Source organism: Motacilla alba, chromosome Z, assembly GCF_015832195.1.
Source record: "Motacilla alba alba isolate MOTALB_02 chromosome Z, Motacilla_alba_V1.0_pri, whole genome shotgun sequence".
NCBI classification, from domain to species: Eukaryota; Metazoa; Chordata; class Aves; order Passeriformes; family Motacillidae; genus Motacilla; species Motacilla alba.
In genome coordinates, this window is record NC_052046.1 from 29,627,357 (window position 1) to 29,650,105 (window position 22,749).

The following is a 22,749-nucleotide window of genomic DNA, read 5'->3' on the forward strand; positions in this document are numbered from 1 at the left end:
AACATGAATGTAAACAGAGTAAAATTAATCTATAAATAAACCAAATGAACTCATATGCCACAATGCCTTTCACACCAGTTTTAATAATCATGATTGGTGTCATTCAGAGGCTGTTTTAATAATCAGCTGGGATAATTATCACTTGCTTTGAATCCAACATTAGTAGTAGAATTAGGAAATTGATCATTTTATTCCAGGTCCAGGTGGCAAAACTTCTTTCCTCCCCAGGTATTGATAAACCTGCAGTGCTTACTGCAGGAGACAGCCCGAAGTGCACAATGATTAGCCTTCCTTTGCACTCCCCAGCTCTACAGGCAGCAATGTCAGAGGAGGGGAGATCAGCTAAAGCCAGTCATAGCAATCTGTGGCAATAACAACATGCCAGAACTCTTAAACTGCTGTGACGGCTGATTTTTCTCCTTCCACCTCTGCTTTTTCTGCCTCCCTGCTGTAGAAATGCACCAGTGTTGCATTCTGAACCTTTCACATCTCCTACATCTCCTAGAATGAGGGAAAGGCAGTTGGATTCATAGCACCTCATCTGCAGAGTGTTGGCTGCCCAAATGAAGAATAAACAGGTGAATTTGGTGAGTTTCTTGTTCTATTTAAATGTGTTGAAAAGAAGTAAGAGTGTCTTCTTAACAGTTAATTTCAGATGTTGTGATTGCTCTTTCCTAAGTCTTTAGAGTGGCGTGGCTAAGGAACTCTGGAAATTTACTTTAATAGCTCACGCTAATCCTCTGAGATCAGCTGTAGGCTGGAATAGAATGACTGCAAAGCTACAAATGCCTGAAAATATCACTCTTCTTGACTGATGCAGCATCAGGATACTAGAGACCTTGTATCATACAGCAAGTAGCTGTTTATAGATTTGTTGCTCCAGAACAAGTAAAGTGATGAATTCACAAAAGTTTCAAATGTCTTAAATAAATTAGCACTCTCATGGAAAGGAAAAGATTAAGTTCAAAACTACCACCCAGTTTAATGTAATATAACTGTGTTAATTACTAATGATGTTTTTAAATAATAGGGACAAAATAAACAAAAGTTACTTTTTTCAGCTATGAAAGAATACTAGCATTTTGACTTCTCTGTTCTGATTGCTCAATGCTTAATTCTTGTACACAGAATATATACACGGAGTGCCAGTGTTTTGGTCTTTGTTACCTGAAGAATTTGTCTATTTTTTAAGCAGCATTTGTTTTATGAGGTAGGAAGTTGATTAAATTACAGTTGGTTTCTGCACCCTGTTCTGGTACCAATATGCAAATACATTTCAAGGGCTGACATTTAACTCTGTTGAGAACTTTGACCAACTGGAATTGGTTTTGGATGAGTGAGATGTTTTCATCAGGGGTTTTGATTGTTATTGCTTTGGACCTCACAGTTTATTAGTCTAAAGATACAAGGGTTTTCAGGTGCAGTAAAACTTTTTATGTTATTTGGATTATAAGAATGTAGAATTTTCTTGCTCTGTGAAATGAATTTTACACAGAACGTGTCCTTCTGTGACTAAAACTGTACAAATAAATTTTCCCAAAGAAGGTAGATTTGGAAAGGTGCTCCGACTATGGTAAGTGATCTTACTGCTTCCGAAAAGATTAAATGGGAAGTGAAATGTCTTGCTTCCTCTATTTTCCATATTATGACTTTGATTTAGAGGCCTTCTAAGTGAGGTAAGTGCTGAGAGATGATGTCTGACAGTTGTGTTATGGATGGGGGCAGAAGGAGATTCTTTGGACAGGGGAGGGTTTGAGCAAGTTTTAAAAAAAGCATTATATAGAAGAGCTGTCACAGCCCTCTGGCATAGAAGAGTGGGGACCTGCATTTTATTTTTGTGGCTTTCTGTAAACACACAAGTTGATTTATTGACAGCATTAAGACCTGTCTATGGATGGCTGGAAATGATAACATTCTCATTATTGGGAGAAGGGACAGATGAAATATAAAATGGATTCTCTGTGTCTTTTCCACTACTATTAGGGTGTAAGAGCAGAAATATTTTGAGATGCAAAATATATAGGTCTGTCTTGCTTGTGTGCAGCCTCAGAGGCAGAGATGCAAAGACACCCAGGAGTATTTCCCCAGTAAGTGAATATCATGGTCAAAGATCTCAGTATTTTGGAAGGATTCTTAAAAATACATGCTTGTTTATGTTTTTAAGTATGCTAACTAAACTTGTATGGGGAAGAGGGCATGCGGAAAAGTTAGGACTGGCATTTTGTTTCATAGTTTCTGGATCCCAAACATAGTATGTTAAAGTTATACATAAATATTATTTTAGAGATCTTATTTTTATATTTATTTTTATAACCCAGTGATAGAAAAAAAATTTTCTAGTTCCACTCTCTTCATGCAATTATAAATGTACAACTACCATTTGAAAGTCACTAGCTTTTCATGAAATTGTCTTGTGAAGGTCTGATATGCTTTTTGTATATTTTTATATTTCCTCTCTTAGTGTAAAAAATTGAGCATACTTAAGGGTATTTTAACACCTGCTGATCTCAGTGTTCTCTGCAGCAATCCTGTGACTGTTTTGTTACAAATGGTGAAGGGAATACATACATGGAGTACAGTACTGCTAGAACAATAAACATAAGTTCACTTAGTAACAAAATAATATTAAAAAAGAAGAAAAGTAAAACCCAATGTTGTCCAATATCAGGAATTTTTCTGAATGATTAGACTGCTTTCAGAAAGACAACAGTATATTTTAAAATGGCTGGGAATATAATTTGGAAAATATAATTTATAATAGAGATTAAAGGATTAATTGTTTGCAAATTTTGTTTCCAGCCATTGAAAATGATAGTTCAGCTGTGCGATGGCATTCTTTCCAGCTTAAATATCTTTATCACAAAATGAGCAGGTGTAGTCCCTACCTGTACTGCTGTATTTTTGACTTTTAGTGGTACTGTACATTATTAGCATGAACAATAGTGACCCTATCTTCACATATACCCTAAAACATACTGAAAATTGTCATTATTGTTATTATTGGAAAAAGTCATCCTGATGGTTGTAACAATATTGGCTGAGCATATGATTCAAAAACTCTTGTTGTTTTATGATATCTCTTCTCCAAGAAGTTAAAGTGTCAACTTCAGGGAGGATCAACTTGCAGTAGCTCTGGTAAAGCTTTCCTGTGACTAGCAGATAGATGAAAATGACAGGCTTTTCAGTATCATGTATCTTTAAAGTAGATTTCTGCTGCTTTGGTCTTTTGGAGTATGTTTCTATTGGCGTCCCCCAGCTCCAGCCCTGACTGGGACTCATCAGCTCGCAGGAAGTCCTTCTGAAAATCACCTCACAAGGTACCTCAAGGAAGACATTTTCAGTGCAGTCAGGCCCAAAAGCATGTGTGAATTAGACATCACAACATTTTCCATCCACAGATTTTAAATGGATGGGTGCATCCCTGAGCAGTACCAGGTGGATCATTTTCTAGACTGTGGGCATAGCAGCCAATTTTCTTGCAGTGATTGTTAACTCTGGCCTTTTCCACACATCTTGATATCAATCTGCTCCACTTTCTGAAACTCCGCTCTGCTGGATGAAGGATTGTCTTTCTGCCTTTGGAGTGCTCATTGCTGCTGAGGTATGTTTCATGAATCTTCAGTGCATATGAGATCATATCTCACTGGAAAATAATTACTCTACCAACAAGCTGACTCACTCTCTCTGCTGGAGGGGTGATATGCCAGTGTCTGGGTCAGCAGAAGTTTGTCATGACTGAAAACCAGCTGTGGTGATGGGTATGTGAATGTGGTGTGGGAGTTGCTGGTTCTCGCGAGAAGCAGGTGTAAAGTTTTCATGGCATGCAACACTCTCTCCTCACTTTGCTATGAATGGCTGGTTACTGGATGGCATTGCTGTCTGAGAAACTGTATTCCCAAATACATTGCTGTCTGAGAAACTGTATTCACAAAATGACACCTAGAGTTACATTGACTGTGTTGATCATTAATTGTTTTTGTCTGATCGCCAATTTTCTTCAGTATGAATAGCACTCGGGGAAAAGGTAAAATCTTAGGAACATTTCTGATCTGTTGATCAGAAAGAGAGAAGGGAAGTAGACTTTATGTGAAGCACCTGGATAGGCGTTTTGTCTGAAGTACAGTGATAGGCAGGTGAATTTTGGTTTTCTTTAAAAGTGAGACCTTTCCATTAAAAGGCCAGGTACATGAATGGTTTGAAATACATTTTGGGGACTGAATACTTTCATGGAATAAATGCATATTTGCTATGTTTTTCTCATCAGCATCAAGTGAAAGGCATCCTCTAATCATCATTTTAAATAGGGTGGGTTCTCTTGTGATAGCTGGTTACCCTATCATGATTTTAAATGTGCCATATGAACAGTATGACAGTGTCTTGTTAAAATGGAGACTGCATCCAGGCTTAAAGGTCTCTCCAATATAAAACAAATGCTTCCAGAGATGAAGTTGCAATGCTTTTTCTCTCTAAATAAATTTCTAGACTGGAGTATCTTTTAATGAGTTCAAAACTAAGAGTTGAAGTATCTAACATGAATTATTCTCATATTGTTCTCCCTAATTTCTTATGGCAAAATTTGGGGATTTCCACAAATACCAAAAAAGGTTATCACAAGGTAATGAAGCTGTTGTTTAGTTATGCTGCCAGGCCTTTTATTTAATATCCTAGAGATGCTGCGACCTTCCTGAAGACAGGGGGTTTTGGCTGGTGATTGCAATTAGTTGCAATTAGTGTGTGAACTGTGAGAGCCTGGTTTGGAAGCCCCATCACACTCCGGGCTGCGGGACTGAGTTGGGATAAGCTCGGGTGTTCCTGATCCGGCTTTGCCCTCTGGTGGTACCCGCTTGAAAGATTCCCTGAGCTCGAGAGAGATAAAGCCTCTGAAGACCCTGAAAAGACCTGGGGAAACAGCAGGTGTGTGTGATGGATGTAAAAGTACACTAAAAGAAGGAAAGGTCTCGCAGACACCAGTGCTGTGGATGCCAAAGAGGATGCCAAGGAAGTCAGAGGCAGCAAGGTTCAGTGCTCCTTCATCGAGGTAAGCCCAACAAGAAGGAGTTTTTCTGTCATGCAGTTCCTCGCTGCTCTGACCAATTCTTTGACATAAACTTGAAAAATATCCTAAGTATTGTCTCATTGAAGCTCAGTTCCTTTCCTGATTATGAGGACACACCCTGAAAAGAATGTCCTGTATCTTTTTAATGGAGAGAACTTTAGGGAATTGGGAACTTTAATGGAAGACTTCCTCTCATCAGCCTTCAGAAAGCTCTGAGTAATTCTAATGGGCTTATATGGAGTGGCCTTTCATTTAACTGGCAGGTCTTTCTAATGGGAGACAGTTTTTTTGCTTTTACAACCTGGGTGTTTTATGTGCTGGCAGTTCTGCATGTGTGTGAATAAAATCTCCTCCTCCTGGAGAAAAAACTACCCATTATTTATAAGGGAAAGAAATGCAAAATGTTTATCTGAGAATACAATTGAGGTGTAAATCAGGTGTTGAACAGCAATTAAAATTAAGAATGTTGTAGTTTGAGGGGAATAACTCTCTCAGCCAAAATCAAAAGAAGGTGCACATTTTGATGTCTAGATGAGATGCAGCTTTATTTAATATTTTTGGTGTTTTTCTTTCTACCTTAAATTAAGAAACAAGGAGATTAATGCCTTTCAGGGAAAGGATGGATTTTTTTCCTCCTGAACAAAAATTTTTTTTAGTCTTAGGGAAGAAGTTTGGAACAGTTGTTTTTATATCCAGTCATAAAAAAAAAAAGCAATACAGCATATTTTTTAGCATTTACATGCAGAAATTACCAGTAAAAAGAGAATCAATGTACTTACAGAGGATATGCGAGTGTAGGGTTAATCACTGCAATAATTTAGTGGAAATTGCTACTCAGAAATGACTAAAAATCTAGGGCATGGCGCAAATTATCTATTTTGACATATTTTTCACCACATTCTGAAAGAGCCTGGTTATAGAAGACAGGCCTTGCTTGGACATTGTACTTATCATATCCTGCATCATGGTCTTTGAAAGAAAGAGCAATAAATTAATCCTTCCCATCATCTATATGACCATCCTTCATATACCTCCCTTCTTTTAAAAAATGTGTTTTCCCTTTTATGTTCAGATCCTGACTTTAATTATTTAAGCCTTGCAAAGCACTGTGCTGGAAATGGACAGTACAGTACAATTTTGTTATTCTGGCAGTATCTCATTACTTGAAGCCAAGGATCCCTATGGTCAGAAAATGGTGTCCTGAGAAAGATGTCAAAGCACTACTAAAAAGCCAAAAGCCAAAAAACTCTGGAAGGCATTCCCTTTACAGAGATCAGCAGTTTTTTGTTTTTACACCAGAAATTACAAGATTCTGTGTACCTAAAATGATGCTGTCCACTTAACTGCAGCAGGGTTCTAGAGGTATTTTGTACCCACGGTAGAAGAAGGAATAAATTTAAACCTGAAATAGACGTATTTGTGAACCTTTTCATGCCACATGAGATCTTTGTTGCTCTCATCTTCAATTTTGCTAGTATTTAGCAACAAAAGAAAAACTACTTCTTGTTTATCTCAGTGTAAAGGATCAAGATTGTTTTCAGTTCTGATGTCAACATTCAAAATTTAGATGCTCTCTTTTAGTAAATAGGGCTTCTTCTTAACGTAACCATGCCTGCAAAGCCCTGAAATAAATAATTACCAGAGACATAACGTGTATTACCAAAGTTGCTATATTGGATAGTATCTGTATATTTGGGAGGAATCACTTGCATGCTTTAAAATTTAAGAATTTTTTAGATTCTTTCTTACATTTCTTTTCTTACATTTAAATTCTGGACAAAAGCATGAATGACTTCTTTAAATAGTCTGTTCAAAACACAGTAATTTTTTTAAAGAGAAATAAATTTGAAATACTACTCTCTTTAAAAACATGCTTTTTCTTCTTGTTGAAGATGAATAAGCAACGTATTTCTGATTCTTTGTTTTCTCTTGAAATTTCATGTGTTTACATGGTCATTTTTCTCCATCAAAGGATAAAGAATTATAAAGATTATTAATAGCTGTAAGAAGAAAGGCTTTCAAAGAAGGCAATAATTCTGGATTTCTAAAGTTATTTGGTAAGAATAACACATATTCTGTACTTTGGGAGCACTAGCTTTGGTAGCTAATATTGATGCAATTCACTTCCAAACAAAAATATAAGCTGCTTCTTATTACTCTTTGGTATCACTTCAGTTTTCTTAGTAGGTGTCTTCTAAAACACTATTAACAGGGGAGAGATTTGTGGATACTTAAAAGAAAGACTTTCCATTAGTTTGGTGTACAGCATCTAAAATCATGTGAAAAGGCTGAGAAATGAGTAAATAAAACAAAGTAGGAAGAAAATTAAGAGAGATGAAATAAAGAATTGAACTTAAAGTTCTTCTTCCAGTTCTGCAGGTTACTGTACAAAATAGTGCAGGAACAGTAAATTCCCTAGTAGAACAATTAAGCTTAGTGATAATTTCCACATCATAGTTTAAGACATCATCCTGCATATTTTACCAAAGTATCCAGACAAAGAATTCTCACAGTTCCCTGCTACTGAAAAACATTTGCTGAAGACTTGAGAAGAATCTTATAGCTCAACTGTTCAATTGCAAACAATTGCAAGTAGATTATGGGTTGGCACTTATACAGCATGTAATGGAAATCTTCCTTCTCAGAGAATCTGATTTAAACTGTTGTCAGCTTCCTAAGTATCCTAATAGGTATAAATATTTTTGTCCTCATATGGTTCTTATTTTGTGTAGCTTTTCAGTTTATACCTTACCTCTAATAAAGGGTATTAAAAAAAATCTCATCTTTGAGGGACTATCAATGAACCTTTGCCTTCAGGATGCTTTGCTGATTTGAAATTTCAGTAATTCAAAATAGTCACATGAGCAACTTGGAAAAGACTTAGGCCTGTTATAAGTAGTTGATAGCAATAGTTTAGCTGTATTCCAGTTTGAGACAGCTTCAATCCTACATAAGGCTACGTGGGTGATAATTTTGAGAACATTGTTTACAGTTCTGGGATAAAATGTCTTCTCCTTTTTTTCCTATAGAGAAAAGGCCGACACAAAATTCAGTCACACTAACTAACTTAAATACTGTAAACTGTTTCTATTTTTGAATTTTTAATTTTACTTTTCATGTCATTATTATGCTCTTAAAGCTAACACTTTCCATTTGAAACCAAAGAGCAAAGACTAGATTTTTATTTTTTGTCACTTTGGAGTAGGGACAAAATTGTAACTGAGGAATATTCCACCAAGAGCTAGATAAATAATTTTAGAGGTATGTGAAACTGCTCACCTGGCTGTTTTGGCTACATTGCCAAATTGCTCCCTGGTCTGTTCAGATCTGAATCTCTCCAAGTTCACTTTCATGCCAAAGCAGGTTAAGAGTTGTGTTACAGATGCCCAAGGATCTGGCAGGTCTCATTTAGTTATTCTTCATGGTTGTTCTTACACAGACTTGCATGATTAGAGCCTTCCCAAAATACACTATTTTTGAGCAAAATTTCTTAAGGAGTGTGATCACTAGAAAAAGGGTTGATCTGCTCAACACCACCAGTCATATTTGGAGAATTTACTCTGCCCAGGCTAACTTGTTTTGAATACCTCCTGTAACCCCTGGGTGAGCCCTGCTCGATGATCAGGAAACTGGTTTGAGCAGGGGGCAAGTCCTTCACCTTCTCTCAGGGTGTGTAGAGTTGGCTTTACAGGATGTAGGATGTCCACAGGTGGGCTTACTTCCTACTTGAGTGGTTTTTTTGTAAAGGTCCCTGTGCTCTCCTGGATTATGCTTTATCCACAACTCCACTGTTCTCTACCTCCTGACAGAGGTGCACATTCTTTTTATTTTCACGTTCTCTTTAATATCCTGGTACAAACTGTTTTAGAATCAGGAAATGGAATTTGCCTATAAAGCAGAACATGTTCAGTGAAGCTAAGCTGGGTCTTTCAATTACATGTGCCATGAAGTATCTTCACCTTACTTGTGATAAACTAGAAACCTGTCAGACACAATACTGTTCTTAGTTTCATAAAATCCTAGTCACAGTGGGTCTGGAAAACATTCTGATTTAGACACTAAAATTGATTTTGGAGCATTAAGCCTTTTGTGACTCATTAACCTGTTAGACAAATCCCAGATGCAATAGAGTAACTTTTAAAAAGCTAAGCTATTTCCTCTTCAGGTACAGTGAAGATCTAAAAATAATAATTTTTTAAGTTTTTAAATTTTGGGAAAAGATAACTGGATTTATTAATGGTAAAGATTTTGTGACGTAATCAAATTGTGATGTGATATTAATGCATAATGATGTGAGCATAGCTGTTTGCCTACAAAATAGACAGATGCTGGAATAACCCTTGAGTCTCCTTGGAATGAGCTAAAATCTACTAATCAAAACAGAAGATGAAAAATAAGCATATGGAGAGGCAACACAACTCTATGCTTTAATTAGAGCTAACTATTCAAAGTGGGACATTTCAGCTATGGTGTCATATCTCTAAATCATAATAATAACAATAATCGTGGACATATTAAATTTCCCATTTTCTATGGCAGCATGTTCTGTGATTTAAACTGTAAGCACCTAATTACTTGTAGGTAAGTAAAACACAATAAAATGCAGTGAAATGCTGTTGAAAGAATTTTTTTTTCCATGGACTGGGAATTTCTCTTACAGCTTCTACATGATTGCAATTGTAAATAATGGCAAGAGGGCTTATTTAACTCTGTCCTTTAAATATAAGAGGGAGAGTCTTCAGATCTTCATGTAATTTTCTGTGAAATTTGGATAAGATTTTTAAAATTTTAGTCAGAAGTGCTCAGTCTCCATGCTGAAGAATAGTCTTGAGGGCAGACGCTTTTCCAACCTGTGTTATCAAATAAAGTCTGGCTAAAAGAAGTTGCATATAAGCTCAATTTATGTTGGCTGATGCAACAAAAAGTACTTGCAGGTTTTTCTAGCATGGCTAGGTTTTTGTTTTTTGTTTTTTTTTTTTTTTTTTTTTCCAAACCAGAAATTTAGACATTTTCAAAACTGAGTATCTGGGAATGAAATTTTCTTATAAATTGACACTGAGCATGTAATATATATTTCAGGCTTTCTGCCCTTCTGCTGATGAATAACAGAACATAGTTGAGCAGTTTTGTTTCGTTTAGCTTTAGACCAAGTGTGTCCTTCAAAAGTGCTTACATATCTTTCATTCTATCTGTTAAGCTTGCCTGCAACCTTTGTATTTGGGTTTTTTCCCCTCCTTTTGTCCTTTTGGTCTTCCAATAGATGGCAGTAAGTTTGTCAATGGTGATTAATAGAGCAGTGTTACTGCTGCTTTCGGAGTGCCCAGGTGGGACCAACAATCTTGCAACAGTAATCAAGTTTTCCTATTCCTGACATCTTAGTAGCAGAAGGAAGCAGCAGGTTATTCTTTGACATCAGAAATGGAGAAAAGTGAAAATGTTTGTCTCAATTTTGACTTTTGAAATGGAAGAAGCAAATTTTAAGGGGAAAGGTCTTCTCTTCCATCTTTCTCCCTACTCCCACCTAAATACAAGGGAGTCTTCAACCCCCAACCCAAAGCACATGGTGTTCTATATGGGTTGTTGAATCAGGGTTAGTGCATGAACATGGCTTGCTGATTGATTCCTAGGAGTAGAGAGGATGTGAGTATCACAGAAACAGCAATCCTACAGAGGCTGGAGGGAGGTCAGAGCATCAGTGGATTCATCTGCAGGTATATACATCTATAGAACTTGATGTAGATAGGGGTTTATACAAAGGCATCTCTTTTATTTACTATTGTGACAATCAGTACCAGTTTAATGCTACATTACTATGGGCTGTTTTGAAATCACCAAAGAACTCTTATATCGCTATACGTAATCTCTAAAATCATTAAATATACTACAAAAATATTATTTTCTAGGTGGTGGTTGTTGGAGGTTAGGAATAATAATTGCTACCATTGAGTAGCAATTATTATTCCTAACATTCTCTTAGTAGAAACTAAGTCAATGTGCACTTTCCTTACTGAGCTGTGTGCTGTCACTGTGAGAAGTTTTCTGCCTGGAAGTGCTCATTCCCCACCCTCAGTGAAAGCTGCCTCATCCTTTTGCAGCAGGTCCAGAGGAGGGCCACAAAGATAATTGAAAGAATGGAGCATCTCTCCTGTGAGGAAAAGCTGAAGGGAATTGGGATTGTTCAGCCGGCAGAAAAGAGACATCAGGGGAGACCTTATTGTGGCCTTCCAGTATTTTTAGGGGGCCTTTGAGAAGACATTTGGGAACAAATGTTTCAGCAGGGTCTGTTGGACTGGGACAAGGGGAAAAGTTTTTTACCTAAAAAGACAGTTTGGACCATTATAAGGAGAAAGTTTTCTACAATAAGGGTGGTGAAACACTGGCACATGTTGCCTAGAGAGGGAGTGTGTGTTGTATCCCTGGAAACTCTCAAGATCAGGTTGAACAAGGCTCTGAACAACCTGATCTATTTAAAGATGTTCCTGCTAGTTGGAGGAGCCTTGGACTAGAAGACTTTTGAAGGCCCCTTCCAACCGAAACTATTCTATGTGGTCCGCCAGCTAAGAGCGCTGGAGTAGCAGAGCATCACCTCATCACCATTCACCTTGGTGGAGGCAACGGGGCTGAGCAGAAGTCATAACAGACAGCTTCACACTTTCAGATAATGGACCTGGCTTTGATAATTTTCTCCCTGGAGGACCCAAACCTTAGAGGTACCTAAAAGTAAGGGAAGCTTGTAGATTCTGCCTTGCTGCAATGTCATACACACAGAATTGGAAATGAGAAGACAAAAGGCTGTGGGGACTCTGCCTCTCCTCCTCTCCCCTCCCTTCTTTGCTCTGTAAAGTCCAAACTTTGTAGAAGAACTGGGGAACAGTGAACAGTTGAAGAAATAGCTGTCACATACCTTTCTCTAAACTCTGGGTACTCTTAGGAACCTCTTGCAACAAAAAAAATATGTATGAAATGAGTTCATTATAATCACAGGATCATGTAGGCCAAGTTCTAAAAAGTGTCCAGTAGCTAATGACTCTTTTGTCAAATAGGTCATATTGTTTACTTCTGCCATACTTAGATTGTGCCGGCTCCCTGCACCTGGACTTGTTAGGATGATATATCATTAATGTAAGTCCTTTTGTGCTTCTGTTTCTTTGTTTTGAATGCTGACTATTTGCCACTGATTGGAAGTAATGGGGAGACATATTTACATTTCCACTGATACATATTTCCTGCATCATTATTCTGTTTGCTAGCAACAGTCCTTTTTGCTTTTTAATGATCTGACTCATTGTTTATTTTCCATACACCTTTGCTTAGGAAAAAACTTTTTAGGTCTTCCTTACTTAGGAATAAACATTGTGGTTTTAGGAAGAAACATATAGCGCAGCATTTCTTAGATCCAATATTTCTTGTAGCACCCCAAACAGAATTTAACCTGCTCATCAAAATAGTGAATTACCAGAGTTCCCTCTAATTTTTCCAGAAGAGATGAGGAGAGAGAGAAAGAGTGTCCTCTGGCATGGAGAAAGCGAAGAACTCATGCCTATGAAAGCAGACCTCAGGTTGACAGAGGTTGCCATTTACTTTCATACTTTAGGAATCACAGAGACAATCAGTACTATAACATAAATGGCTTATCTGAGCCCACAAATGTTGGCGTAGCCCTCTAGAATAACCTGTCCTGCTGACACTATAACACAGCACTGAAACTCCAAATACCTGTATATGTACACTGTACATCAGGGCCCTCCAGTGTTTCAAATCAGAGAGCTGATCCTGTCATTTGTGCCTCCATAACTGCTGTCAGGCATCTGAGCGGTATTAATTGCCAGCCAGTCTGTGCTTACAGGCAGTAGGAGGTGTCCTTTGTGGGCTTAGCCAACATTAAGAGGATCAAATCGATGTACACTTACCATATTCTGTAACTGAAAATACAGTCACTCAGGACAAGCCAGATTTATGAGCCATGGATAAGAGACCCCATGCTGAAATTCAGCCTTAGAATGTGCCCCAAGGATGCAAACTGGAACCTGTTTTCTTGATTTTCTTCCACAGTGAATTCTGGTTTCTGCTGCTGCAGTCACTTTTGAAAGACATGGAATCGCTAAAATCCCGTTAAAAAAAAAAAAAAAAAAAAAAAAAAAAAAAAAAAAGAAGTGGACTTCTCCCATGTAAACATACTGGCATATTGTATTCTTCTACTCTCCTACTTGAATGGCAACTCCTACCTGGCATATTACATTCTTCTACTCTCCTACAAGTAATGCTTTTGCTGTTCACTGAAGTAGCTAGTTTGTCTAAAGTCACTAGGCATGATGACTCCCCTTCTTTAGGTACTGTATCACTATTAATGGCCAGGTAACTGTATCCTTCCCTTCTTCTCTGTGTTCTGAGTGAAAGGAAATCACAGCTCTGCAGTGGGTGTATGTCATAATGTACCAGACGGTTATTTCCACTGCCATTTAATTATCTTGCCTTTCTAGTGCTCTTTTAAGCTAGTTGTTGCATATGATTCACTTTTACCCTGTTACAACAAAAACCTTTTAAACTCTTTGCTACATTCTTTTGCTCCTACACTACTTGTTAAAGTAGTCACATTTGCATTTAGGGTTAAGCGACCAGCTGCAAAATTTTCTTTTTAGTGTTTCATGAGTTTTAAGATAGGCCTCACTTACTGTGTGCCTGGGATTAATCTGTGTGGTAGGTCAAGAAAATATGATTGTATGCAGTTGCTATGATAAAGATCTTACTAGTGAAAAGGAACTGGGGGGTGGGGGAGGAGAGGTCATACCAACTCAGAGCTCATCTGTTCGGATGAATGGACTCTTCAGGTTTGGATTTGCTCAGATACTTCAATTATCTTAGTTCTTTGTATTCTAATGAATTTTAATATCATGAGACAAGTGAACATATATTATACAATATCCTTTTTTTTTTTTATTAAGTCTATGAGGGAAAATTATCTTGGTAAACTCAGTACAGCTGCTGCTCAGTTAGCTCAGATACATCTTTTTCAGCCCTTTTTTTTCCCTTTCAGCCCTTTTGCTGGTGAGTCTTATGCAGAAACATGAGGAAAAAAGTTTACCAGAAGGCCATTAAATATTCAATGTCTTTAATATAGAAAGATAAACTTTAAAAACAACTGGTTTGGAAAGGCACCAGCCTGAAAGAGACCCATTCAAATGAATGCTGATCCAGGTGTAAATGTCCCCTACAGGATGTGACCCAAAGAATGCAGGCAACAGTGTAAAACCTCTGTGAGAAATGTTTCTCTCAACCAGGAGGTATCAAAGCAGACGGAGTGGATATTTTTCCTTAAAAGTGGACTGTGGCAACTGGCAGTCTCATAATGTATTTTCCTGAGAATGCTAAGGGAGTTTCTTAGATAAATTTAGTGATACTGAGGTTCTTGGTCACTGTAAGTCATACTCAGTGATATTTTGTCATGCTAAGATGGTATTTTGCCTTTGTGTTCCTTGGTGGGTAAAAGTTCTTAGTTCCTGTCAAGAAGGGTTGCTGTCCTCCAGCTCCTAAACCTGGATGAGGGGTATGGAGGACACTGACAACATGTTACTTTCCTCTTTAAATCAATAATCGATGAGATTTATTTCATTCACTTTTTTGTTTTAGGCCTTGCAAGTAATGACAGAGATCTCACTAGAGCACAGCATTAAGTATAAAAAAGAGTGGGGCATATAAAGATGAAACTGAGATTTATTGGGGTTTTTTTGTGTGTAAAACAGTATATGAAAAAAGAATTAAACAACAACAACAACAACAAAATACTGGAGCTGTGCTGAAGGATTCCAAAAGAGAAGTGTGCTAAATTAGAGTAGCTCAGTCAGTGCAAAACAATTCTCATGTTGACTACTAAAGCCTGGCCTAAACAGTTCTCCATTTGAGGCCCATTCTCACCATCCTAGTGTCTCATCCTAGCAAATGCCCCTTGCTCATGTCAGTCAGACTCTGTGCTGTCACTAGAGGCTTTAACTTCACCCACACCCTGACGCAGAAATGAATGTCCTGCAGCAGAGAAAATTCCTGTAGGCACAGCAAGATGAGACAAGAGAAGAGCTGAGGCATAGAAGTCTCACGAATTGTTCTTGTGGACAGCGGGTTCTATGTCATTTCACATTAAGTCCCAGAACTTTTGAGCAATAAAATACATCTCTGTAATGACCTACTTTCCAGAGATACAAATTGGGGTGGGGGGGATGCCCTTCTCTTTGCTTCAGCAGGAGATTGCAGGAACCATCCCTTTTATTAAACTTACTGAACTTACTGAAAACAGAATCTGTGAGTTATTCCAACTAAAAGCCGCAATATCGTGCCCTCTACTGAGGCATTTCACCTCTAAAGAGTTTTTGGGAAAGCTGTGAGAAGTTTTCACATTTACCAGAGCTAGCTGTTAATAGTAGCAGCTACACCGATTCATTTCGCACTAGTAAACAGGCTCAGTAGAAGAAACACAGAACAAGTCATCAGAGCTGGATTATTTTCACCACTTGATTTTCAGCTGTGAGCCAAAAAAAGCCAGTATGTATGCAATTTTCGTTTCATTAGGTTCTTTTAATCATTCATTCCTTTCTCCTTCTACAGGTATAGGAAAGATAATATCAGTTAGAAACATTAAAAATAAGCAGGCAGGACACAAAGGAAAACCATAATGTATTAGTTATGTGAGTCTCTGCATGGGTGATTATTCTATACAGAACATTCTCATCTCCTCTTCTGCTTTTGCGTGTCTATCTTACTTTTTTTTCCCCCCTTTTTGGACTGAAATCAGTAAACTGCCTTCCTCATGCTTTATTGCTAAAGTTAATTTTCTCCTAAATTAACAAATATAAATGGCATATTTGTTGAAGAAGAAGGAAGAATGCAACCATCTTGAAATTATTAAAAAAGCTCTTAAATCCAATCTTTAAACTCCTGTGAGTGGCTGGTGTTTCTCCCCCACATACCTCCTGCACACTGAACATCTGTATAAGACAACTGGACATTTGCCAGTTTTGAAATATCTTTGCCTACACATCAAACATGGGCTCAGATGTGTTCTGGTATGTATCAAGTTCTCCAGTACTATCAGTAACAGAGAAACCTCCCATAACAGCTAATTATGGAAGGCTTAAATTTCTTATATTTTTTGCATGTCTTTCAATTCCAACCAAATTTACATAGTTTTTGAAAATGTTCTGTATTACTAAGTCACCCTCAACTACTACCAAAAAACATGCTGAGTACAGAGTTTTTTGCACTACTCTTTCAGCATTATAAAGTATGGCAGAAGTTTTGCAGTCTGCCTGAGTGGAGCATCTCAATGTTCAACATAGCCACACCGTTATTGCTGCTTCTTGTGATATGGCAAATTTGATTCTTATTTATTTTACTGAAAAATGTAAATCCTCTCCCTCTCCTTTTTTTACTCTAGTTTAACTCTTCACAGGTTTCTAAGAAAAACCTCTTAAAAACTCTTTCCTTCTTCAAAACATGATCATAAACAAGAATGTTGGTGTAAACAGTTTAGATTTTTTTCTTTAACTTACAATATGTAGTGGGAGACATTAAATTATAAAAATATTACTAGACTGTAATTTTACAGTAAATGGAAGATGCAGTGCTTCATTGGACAAGAACTTAGGAAGCATGTTTTCAAATAAATCTAGGATAAATTCTCCTGAACTTTAGTCTAGAAGCATGTCAAAAGTTGTTGATTTATTACTATAATAGGTCCAAATTAGATTTTAAAATTATTATTTCTGGAAGTTGCACATGAAACTTCTTTTGTGCATATTCTTTAAACAGCTTAACATTTCTGGATACCGAGTCTGTTGCAACATCAGAACCAGCAGGCATAAAACCAATGTATTTGAGTAACTTTATTTTCCTTAAGTATATAGAAAAAATGTATTCATAATAGGTAGCTTAAGCTTTTGTGCGTTTGGTGGATTTTACCTTCTGAGGGCTTCAGCAGGTTCTCAGATCAACATACAAATTTTTTATATGCAGACTGATGGGGATCAGAAGAAGTCAGACTAAATTATTTGCTTTGCATGCTACCATTACTTCCCAAAACTGTTCAGCTACAGAGTCATAAATAGATGTTATTTATAACAAGAGCAGGTAGCTAATTAAAAAAATACTGTAGAAGGTGTTAGGAAGTTATGCAAATCAGTGTTATTTTTTTTTCCTGGTGTCAAATAAAAGCATAACTGTATTTCTAAGTTTTTATTTGTATTGGGCAGAATCATTCAGTAAAACTAAAAGCAGCTTTATCACATCTGATTAATGGATTTTCAAAAATGACTTCTGCTATATGGATTCCAATGTTTGTGCAATCTGGCATGGCTTAATCATGGCTTAACCACAAGCTCTCCTCTGTATTTTGGCAGGAGATTGCAGGAATCAATCTCAATATTTCCCCCCAGTGTCTATAATTGCCATGGAGTGGTGTTCGGGCCATGCTCTGAACATGTAGGGCAATTACACTACCAGCAATGCAGAGTTAACCATCAGTTCCTCTGATTTTCACTTTTATCTGTTGAGGAGTATGTACACAATCATTCTGGCCATGAATAATTTCAGAAACACCAAATATCCCTTAAAGAACGAATACCCACTTCACTTCCCTTTTTTTTTTATAGGATGGGAATTCTGGGGTGTGCAAGACCCCTTGAAATCTGAAAAACATCTCTTTCCTCACTCCTCTGCACCATGTATTTATGACAGCTCCTCCCTGGCATACCACTCTTCTCTTTGCCTCATGTAAAATTCTTTTGGCTTGTCTTCTTTTTTCATGTGGTTTATCGTCCTTTCTTTCATCTCCCCATCTTCTCCCTCATGGCCCCAAACTCTCTGTTTTCTTAATAGACTAAGCTAAAATAGTACCATCTCCCCAAATGCAGTCACACACCCTCCACCACCTCCCTCCCTTCTTATTTCAGTAGATATAATACAAGATTAGACCTAAAAGAAGTCAGCCTCAGTGCAATCCCCTTAAATGATCAGTACTGTTTATAACATCTGAATGTTTAAAATAACGTCTCCTAAGATGCTGCTGGTGCTGGGATATTTTTTTTTAAAAGAGTAACCTAATTAATGAATTTTGTATTCTGCTTTTTGTATTCCGGCACTCTCTGGAAGAAAACTCTCACACTGTACATTTAAAGCTCCATACTTGTAAAACAATGAATTGATCCTTTTGTTCTACCCTCTACCAGAAGCTTTTGTTCCAGCTTAATTTTATGTACATTGAACCAGATCCTTACACTCATACGGACTGCTCATTTTAAACGCTAAAATTCCTTGGCTGAGCAAGGTAAGTTTTAGCAAAAATTAAAGATTATCATATTTGTAGACTTTGAAATGGAGGACTGTGGCACAGATTCTGTCTTCTCTATCTTTTTCTTCCAGCCCAGGTCACCGAGCGGCTACAGGGAGATTTAGATTCCAAGCTCTTTTTTCTCACTTTGAAACATTCTCCAGCATCCATGCATACATGTTGTAGGAAAAGTAATACAAGATAACACAGCATGAATTGTTTTGGACAGAAAATGTGATACTTGTTTATGAAATCTTTAGGCAAGCTGGTTTTATGTATTCACACTTTTTCTCTCATGGTCTTCATGCACTCACTCTTTTACACTTTTACACACACACACACATACACATACACACATGCACATACTTTCAAGCACCAGCATGTGTGTGGTCCAAGGGGACACGCAGCTATTTCCATTCATACCTACTGCATTCATACACCAACTTTATTATTTCTGTTCAAAATCTACAGTGTCAAGTAGCGAAGTATTTGTGGGGGGGAAGTCTGGAAAACAGCTTTTTTTCTTTCTACTGTACAGATTATGTCATAAGGAGAGGTAAAAAAAGTGAGTCACCTGTATTTTAATGTAACACTTATGTCTGCTCTAAGATCACAGTGACTGTCACTTTAATAGAAAAGAAAGGTAGGTGATAGCAAACATTCTCCTCTTAATATAATTAATCAGTCTTTTTGAGTATGTGATCATATTAAAAGACACAGAATTCCCAAATATGTGAGAGAATTAAGCTGCTAAAAGAACATGAGTACCATGGTAACGATTATTCCCAGAATTTCCAAGTTACAATTGGAGTTAAAAAGATATCTGTCACTAATTATGGAAGATACTTTGTATAGGCTAATTAAATAAAGTCCCAGAAATCAATTTTAATTTTTTTTAACCCAGTCATGAAAAAAAAATCTCAATCTTTATGCTTAAGACTAAAACAAACTTTTTATTTTTAGCTGCATTCAAAGACCAACAACTTTTTTTTGCAGAGTAACATTCATGAGTTTAAGGCTTATAGGTAGATCATTCACTAGAAACAGCCCCAATAGGCTCTTTCTTGGCTTTGAAGGGTGCACAAAATAATGCTTTTTTCTACTCATTATTTAAATTCTCCCAAAGTGCTATAATCAAAGGAATTAACACAATAGAGTAATGCTAGTGAGTTTATTTTGCTGAAGTTTGCAAAGGTTCAAGTGCTAATCTACTTAAATATGTATATAGCTCCAGAGGTAAACTTACTCATGCAAAGCAAGTAATTGTTATATTCAGGGTTTCTATTTAATAACACTTTCACTGAATGCAATGTATAGGATTAGTCTTCTCATCTAAAACACTGGTAATATGAAAATCAAGCATTTAATAGCTGGCACATTAGTACTTCATGTCGCAATACTTGCATATTCAGCAGTACTTAATGAAGCTTCAATAAAAATCGCTAGCAGTTTTACTGGCTTTGAATCTCAGTATAGGTGCCAGCGCTTTTTTGGGCTAAGATCTTCATTTTCTTTGAAAGAAATGTTATGATGATCAACTCAATAAAAGTCAAAATCTTTATGTATGTGAATAATAACTGAACTGTAAACTCCCATCTGCCAGGTATCAGAAGTAAGAATTACATTAAAAGATTGTGAAATTCCTCTTATAGAGATGTAACAGTTAATAGTGGCTGGATCATTTCAATATCGATCCTGTTCAGGACTTCTCGTCTGCAAAGAATGGTGGTTGGTAGCCATTTAAATCAGTTCTGTGGTTACTGCCATTCCAGCTTGGCAGTAAGCCTGGCAGAACATCTGGGGGAATGAAGGCAAACCTACAATGATGGATAAAGATTATGATGTAGTTATCTACAAAGGGTAATGAATAACTTTCCTGGGTGAGATAAACCAGTTCTATCTATAAGAAAAATACACACCTCATTCAAGGTTGGGAACTCTCAGTATTGGCAAGTTTTCTGTAGGAAAAGTCACTAAGGTGGCCCTCACTAGGAATTCCCTTTTAGACATAAAGAAAAATGAAAAAAATTGTTTAGATTTACCTTCAAGATTTCCAGAACTATTGAACTAAGTATCTCTACTCTTCCTTTAAAAATTGAAGAGCATTGCAGGGGGCCAGAGAACTTCTGTACACTGTACAGGAAAATCTGAAAAAATAATCAAAATATACTGTCATACTCTTTTCCTAGAACCTTTACTTCCTTACTTGCAGATATTTTTGTGAATTGTGTAGTGCTCTGCTATTCAAGCATTTATATGGCAGATTTCTACAGGGGGAACAGAACAGTGAACCAGGTATGATTTGGGGCATTGATAGTCTAAAAGGCAAATGGAAATGCAAAATCAGAGAAAGGACCCAACTTTGAATAGATTAACCTGGCACTTCTTCTGTTCCCCTTGGCATTTAGTGTTTTATCCCTGACAGCCATCCATATAGCCATCAAAGATCTCTCATTCACAATTTGATTCACAATTAATTCAGCAACCCAAAATTATCCCAGAGTGGAGTTTAGCATTACCACCCGTTTGGGCTAGTTTGTCCCAAAGCTTTGCGTATATTAACAAAAATAAAATTACAAGAGTGGGGTGCAAGAGCAAGAGAGATAAATTTGCACAGATACATGTTAGCTTGCTGTAATTTTTTTAATTGAGAGGAATTAATTCAAAGATACAGTATAAGAATGAAAACTACTCCTCACAGTTGCAGATGTTTTTTTACATGTTAGTCATATGGCAAACTATTAAACCTGGGGTTTTTAGGCAACAATATGGGGTGACTAATTTATATGCCAAGGAAACTCACTCAGTTTTCAAACACTGACCTGGGTTTTCAAAGCCAAGGAATTGTACTAAGATTAATCTCAGTATTGTGCCTTACTTGGTGACTGAAGGATTAAATAATGTGGACTCTTATTTGCACAAACTTGTTGTTTAAGGCTAAGATCATCATTCAGCTGGCTGGTGAAAGTATGATTTGTTATAATGACTGTACAAAGAGAAACTGTAATTCTTAAAGTGTCATTTTAAAAACTATAACTCTCCCTATTCTCTTGAAATTTAATATTAGTGAAGAAAAACTACTGACATTTGTATCTAATAATTTGGCCCAACCTATGATGGGCCAGTGTGATCTTTAAGGTGCCTTCCAACTCAAATTACTCTGTGATTTGATGACTTGCTATAATGATTTCTTTACTTGTCTCCATTAATTTGCATTTGCATATTTTAAACAAAACCACAAATACTGTGAAGATGCCAGGAATCACCTTGATATTTTGTCTTAGGCATGAGGCCTAAGAGTAACACTGCTTCCATACATATCTGAACTCTAAAGGTCCCTGAAGGCAGAAAAAGTGTCTGTAATGGCACAAAAATTGTTCACCTCTTGGGTTACAAGCAAGTTTCTTGGTCTAAGCATAAATATGTTGTGTCATCAAATGCTGTGTTACCAAGTGCCAAATGTGTCTTGAAATGAATATTCCATTTAATGTTTATGTAAAAATAGGCTAAAATCCAAGCTGAGCAATTCTTTGTTTTGTTCTGAATTTGTTGCCTATTTTTTTGCATAATGAACGACAGCGCCAGAAAAAAATACTGTGGAGTATTTGTTCATGATGTCTGCTCATTTTCTAAGGTATTGCAAATGTTTCTCACAATGTTGTAGTGGAGACTGTGAACTTTTGATGTGAACAGATGGGAGAAAGAAAAACTGAGTGCAATTAAAACTTAAATGTTGAAAGTTTCATCTCACAGTCTCTGCTCAAAATGACTTCCCTGTGTAGAGAGAGTTCAGCTTGAATAAACACCACACTAAAGGCTTCTAAGAAACTACAAAAAATTTCCCATTGTTTGTCCTTTCATGCTTCAATGAGGTGACCAGGCATAATTTAGAAAAATAAGTTATTAATCACCAATGTTCTATACTGCTTCTTCCAGTAGTGACCCAGAAAACAATCTATCTGTTCCCAGTGTCAAGGGTGCCTAAACATTGCAAGGCAAGAATGATCAAGTGGTTAAGACATTAGGTGCACTTAAAAAAATAGACATTAATAATACCTGATTCAGTTTTAAAGTTACTGTGACACACCAGAGGTCACTTCAATGTTATTTTCCAGACAAAAATTGGCAACAGTGCTTTTCTATTTAGTCCATTATCCTACGATGATGACTCAGATAAACATAAAAACACAAAGTTCATTTTCTAGTGATCTGGTAGCATAAAGCTCTACCTCCACGTCTTTTACATTTAATGAAAAAAAATAAGACTCAAAAAAACAACACTTTTCATCCAATGTTTGGTCTGTTTGTAACAAGAAGCCTATTCCTATTTAGTTTATAACTTTTTTTTCTGTGAATCATAGAAACAGTACTTAATTTA

General features: G+C 36.8%; 1 protein-coding gene across 1 annotated transcript in view; it reads left to right on the plus strand.

Moving 5' to 3' along the window:
• Positions 1 to 352: 352 nt before the first annotated feature.
• TRPM3 (transient receptor potential cation channel subfamily M member 3) overlaps positions 353 to 22,749 on the plus strand; it is a 416,327-nt gene continuing 393,930 nt past the window's right edge. Inside the window, exon 1 of the mRNA XM_038125139.1 lies at positions 353 to 587. Coding sequence (XP_037981067.1) covers positions 564 to 587 — 24 coding nt within the window. The 5' untranslated portion in view covers positions 353 to 563. The remainder of the gene's footprint in view (positions 588 to 22,749) is intronic.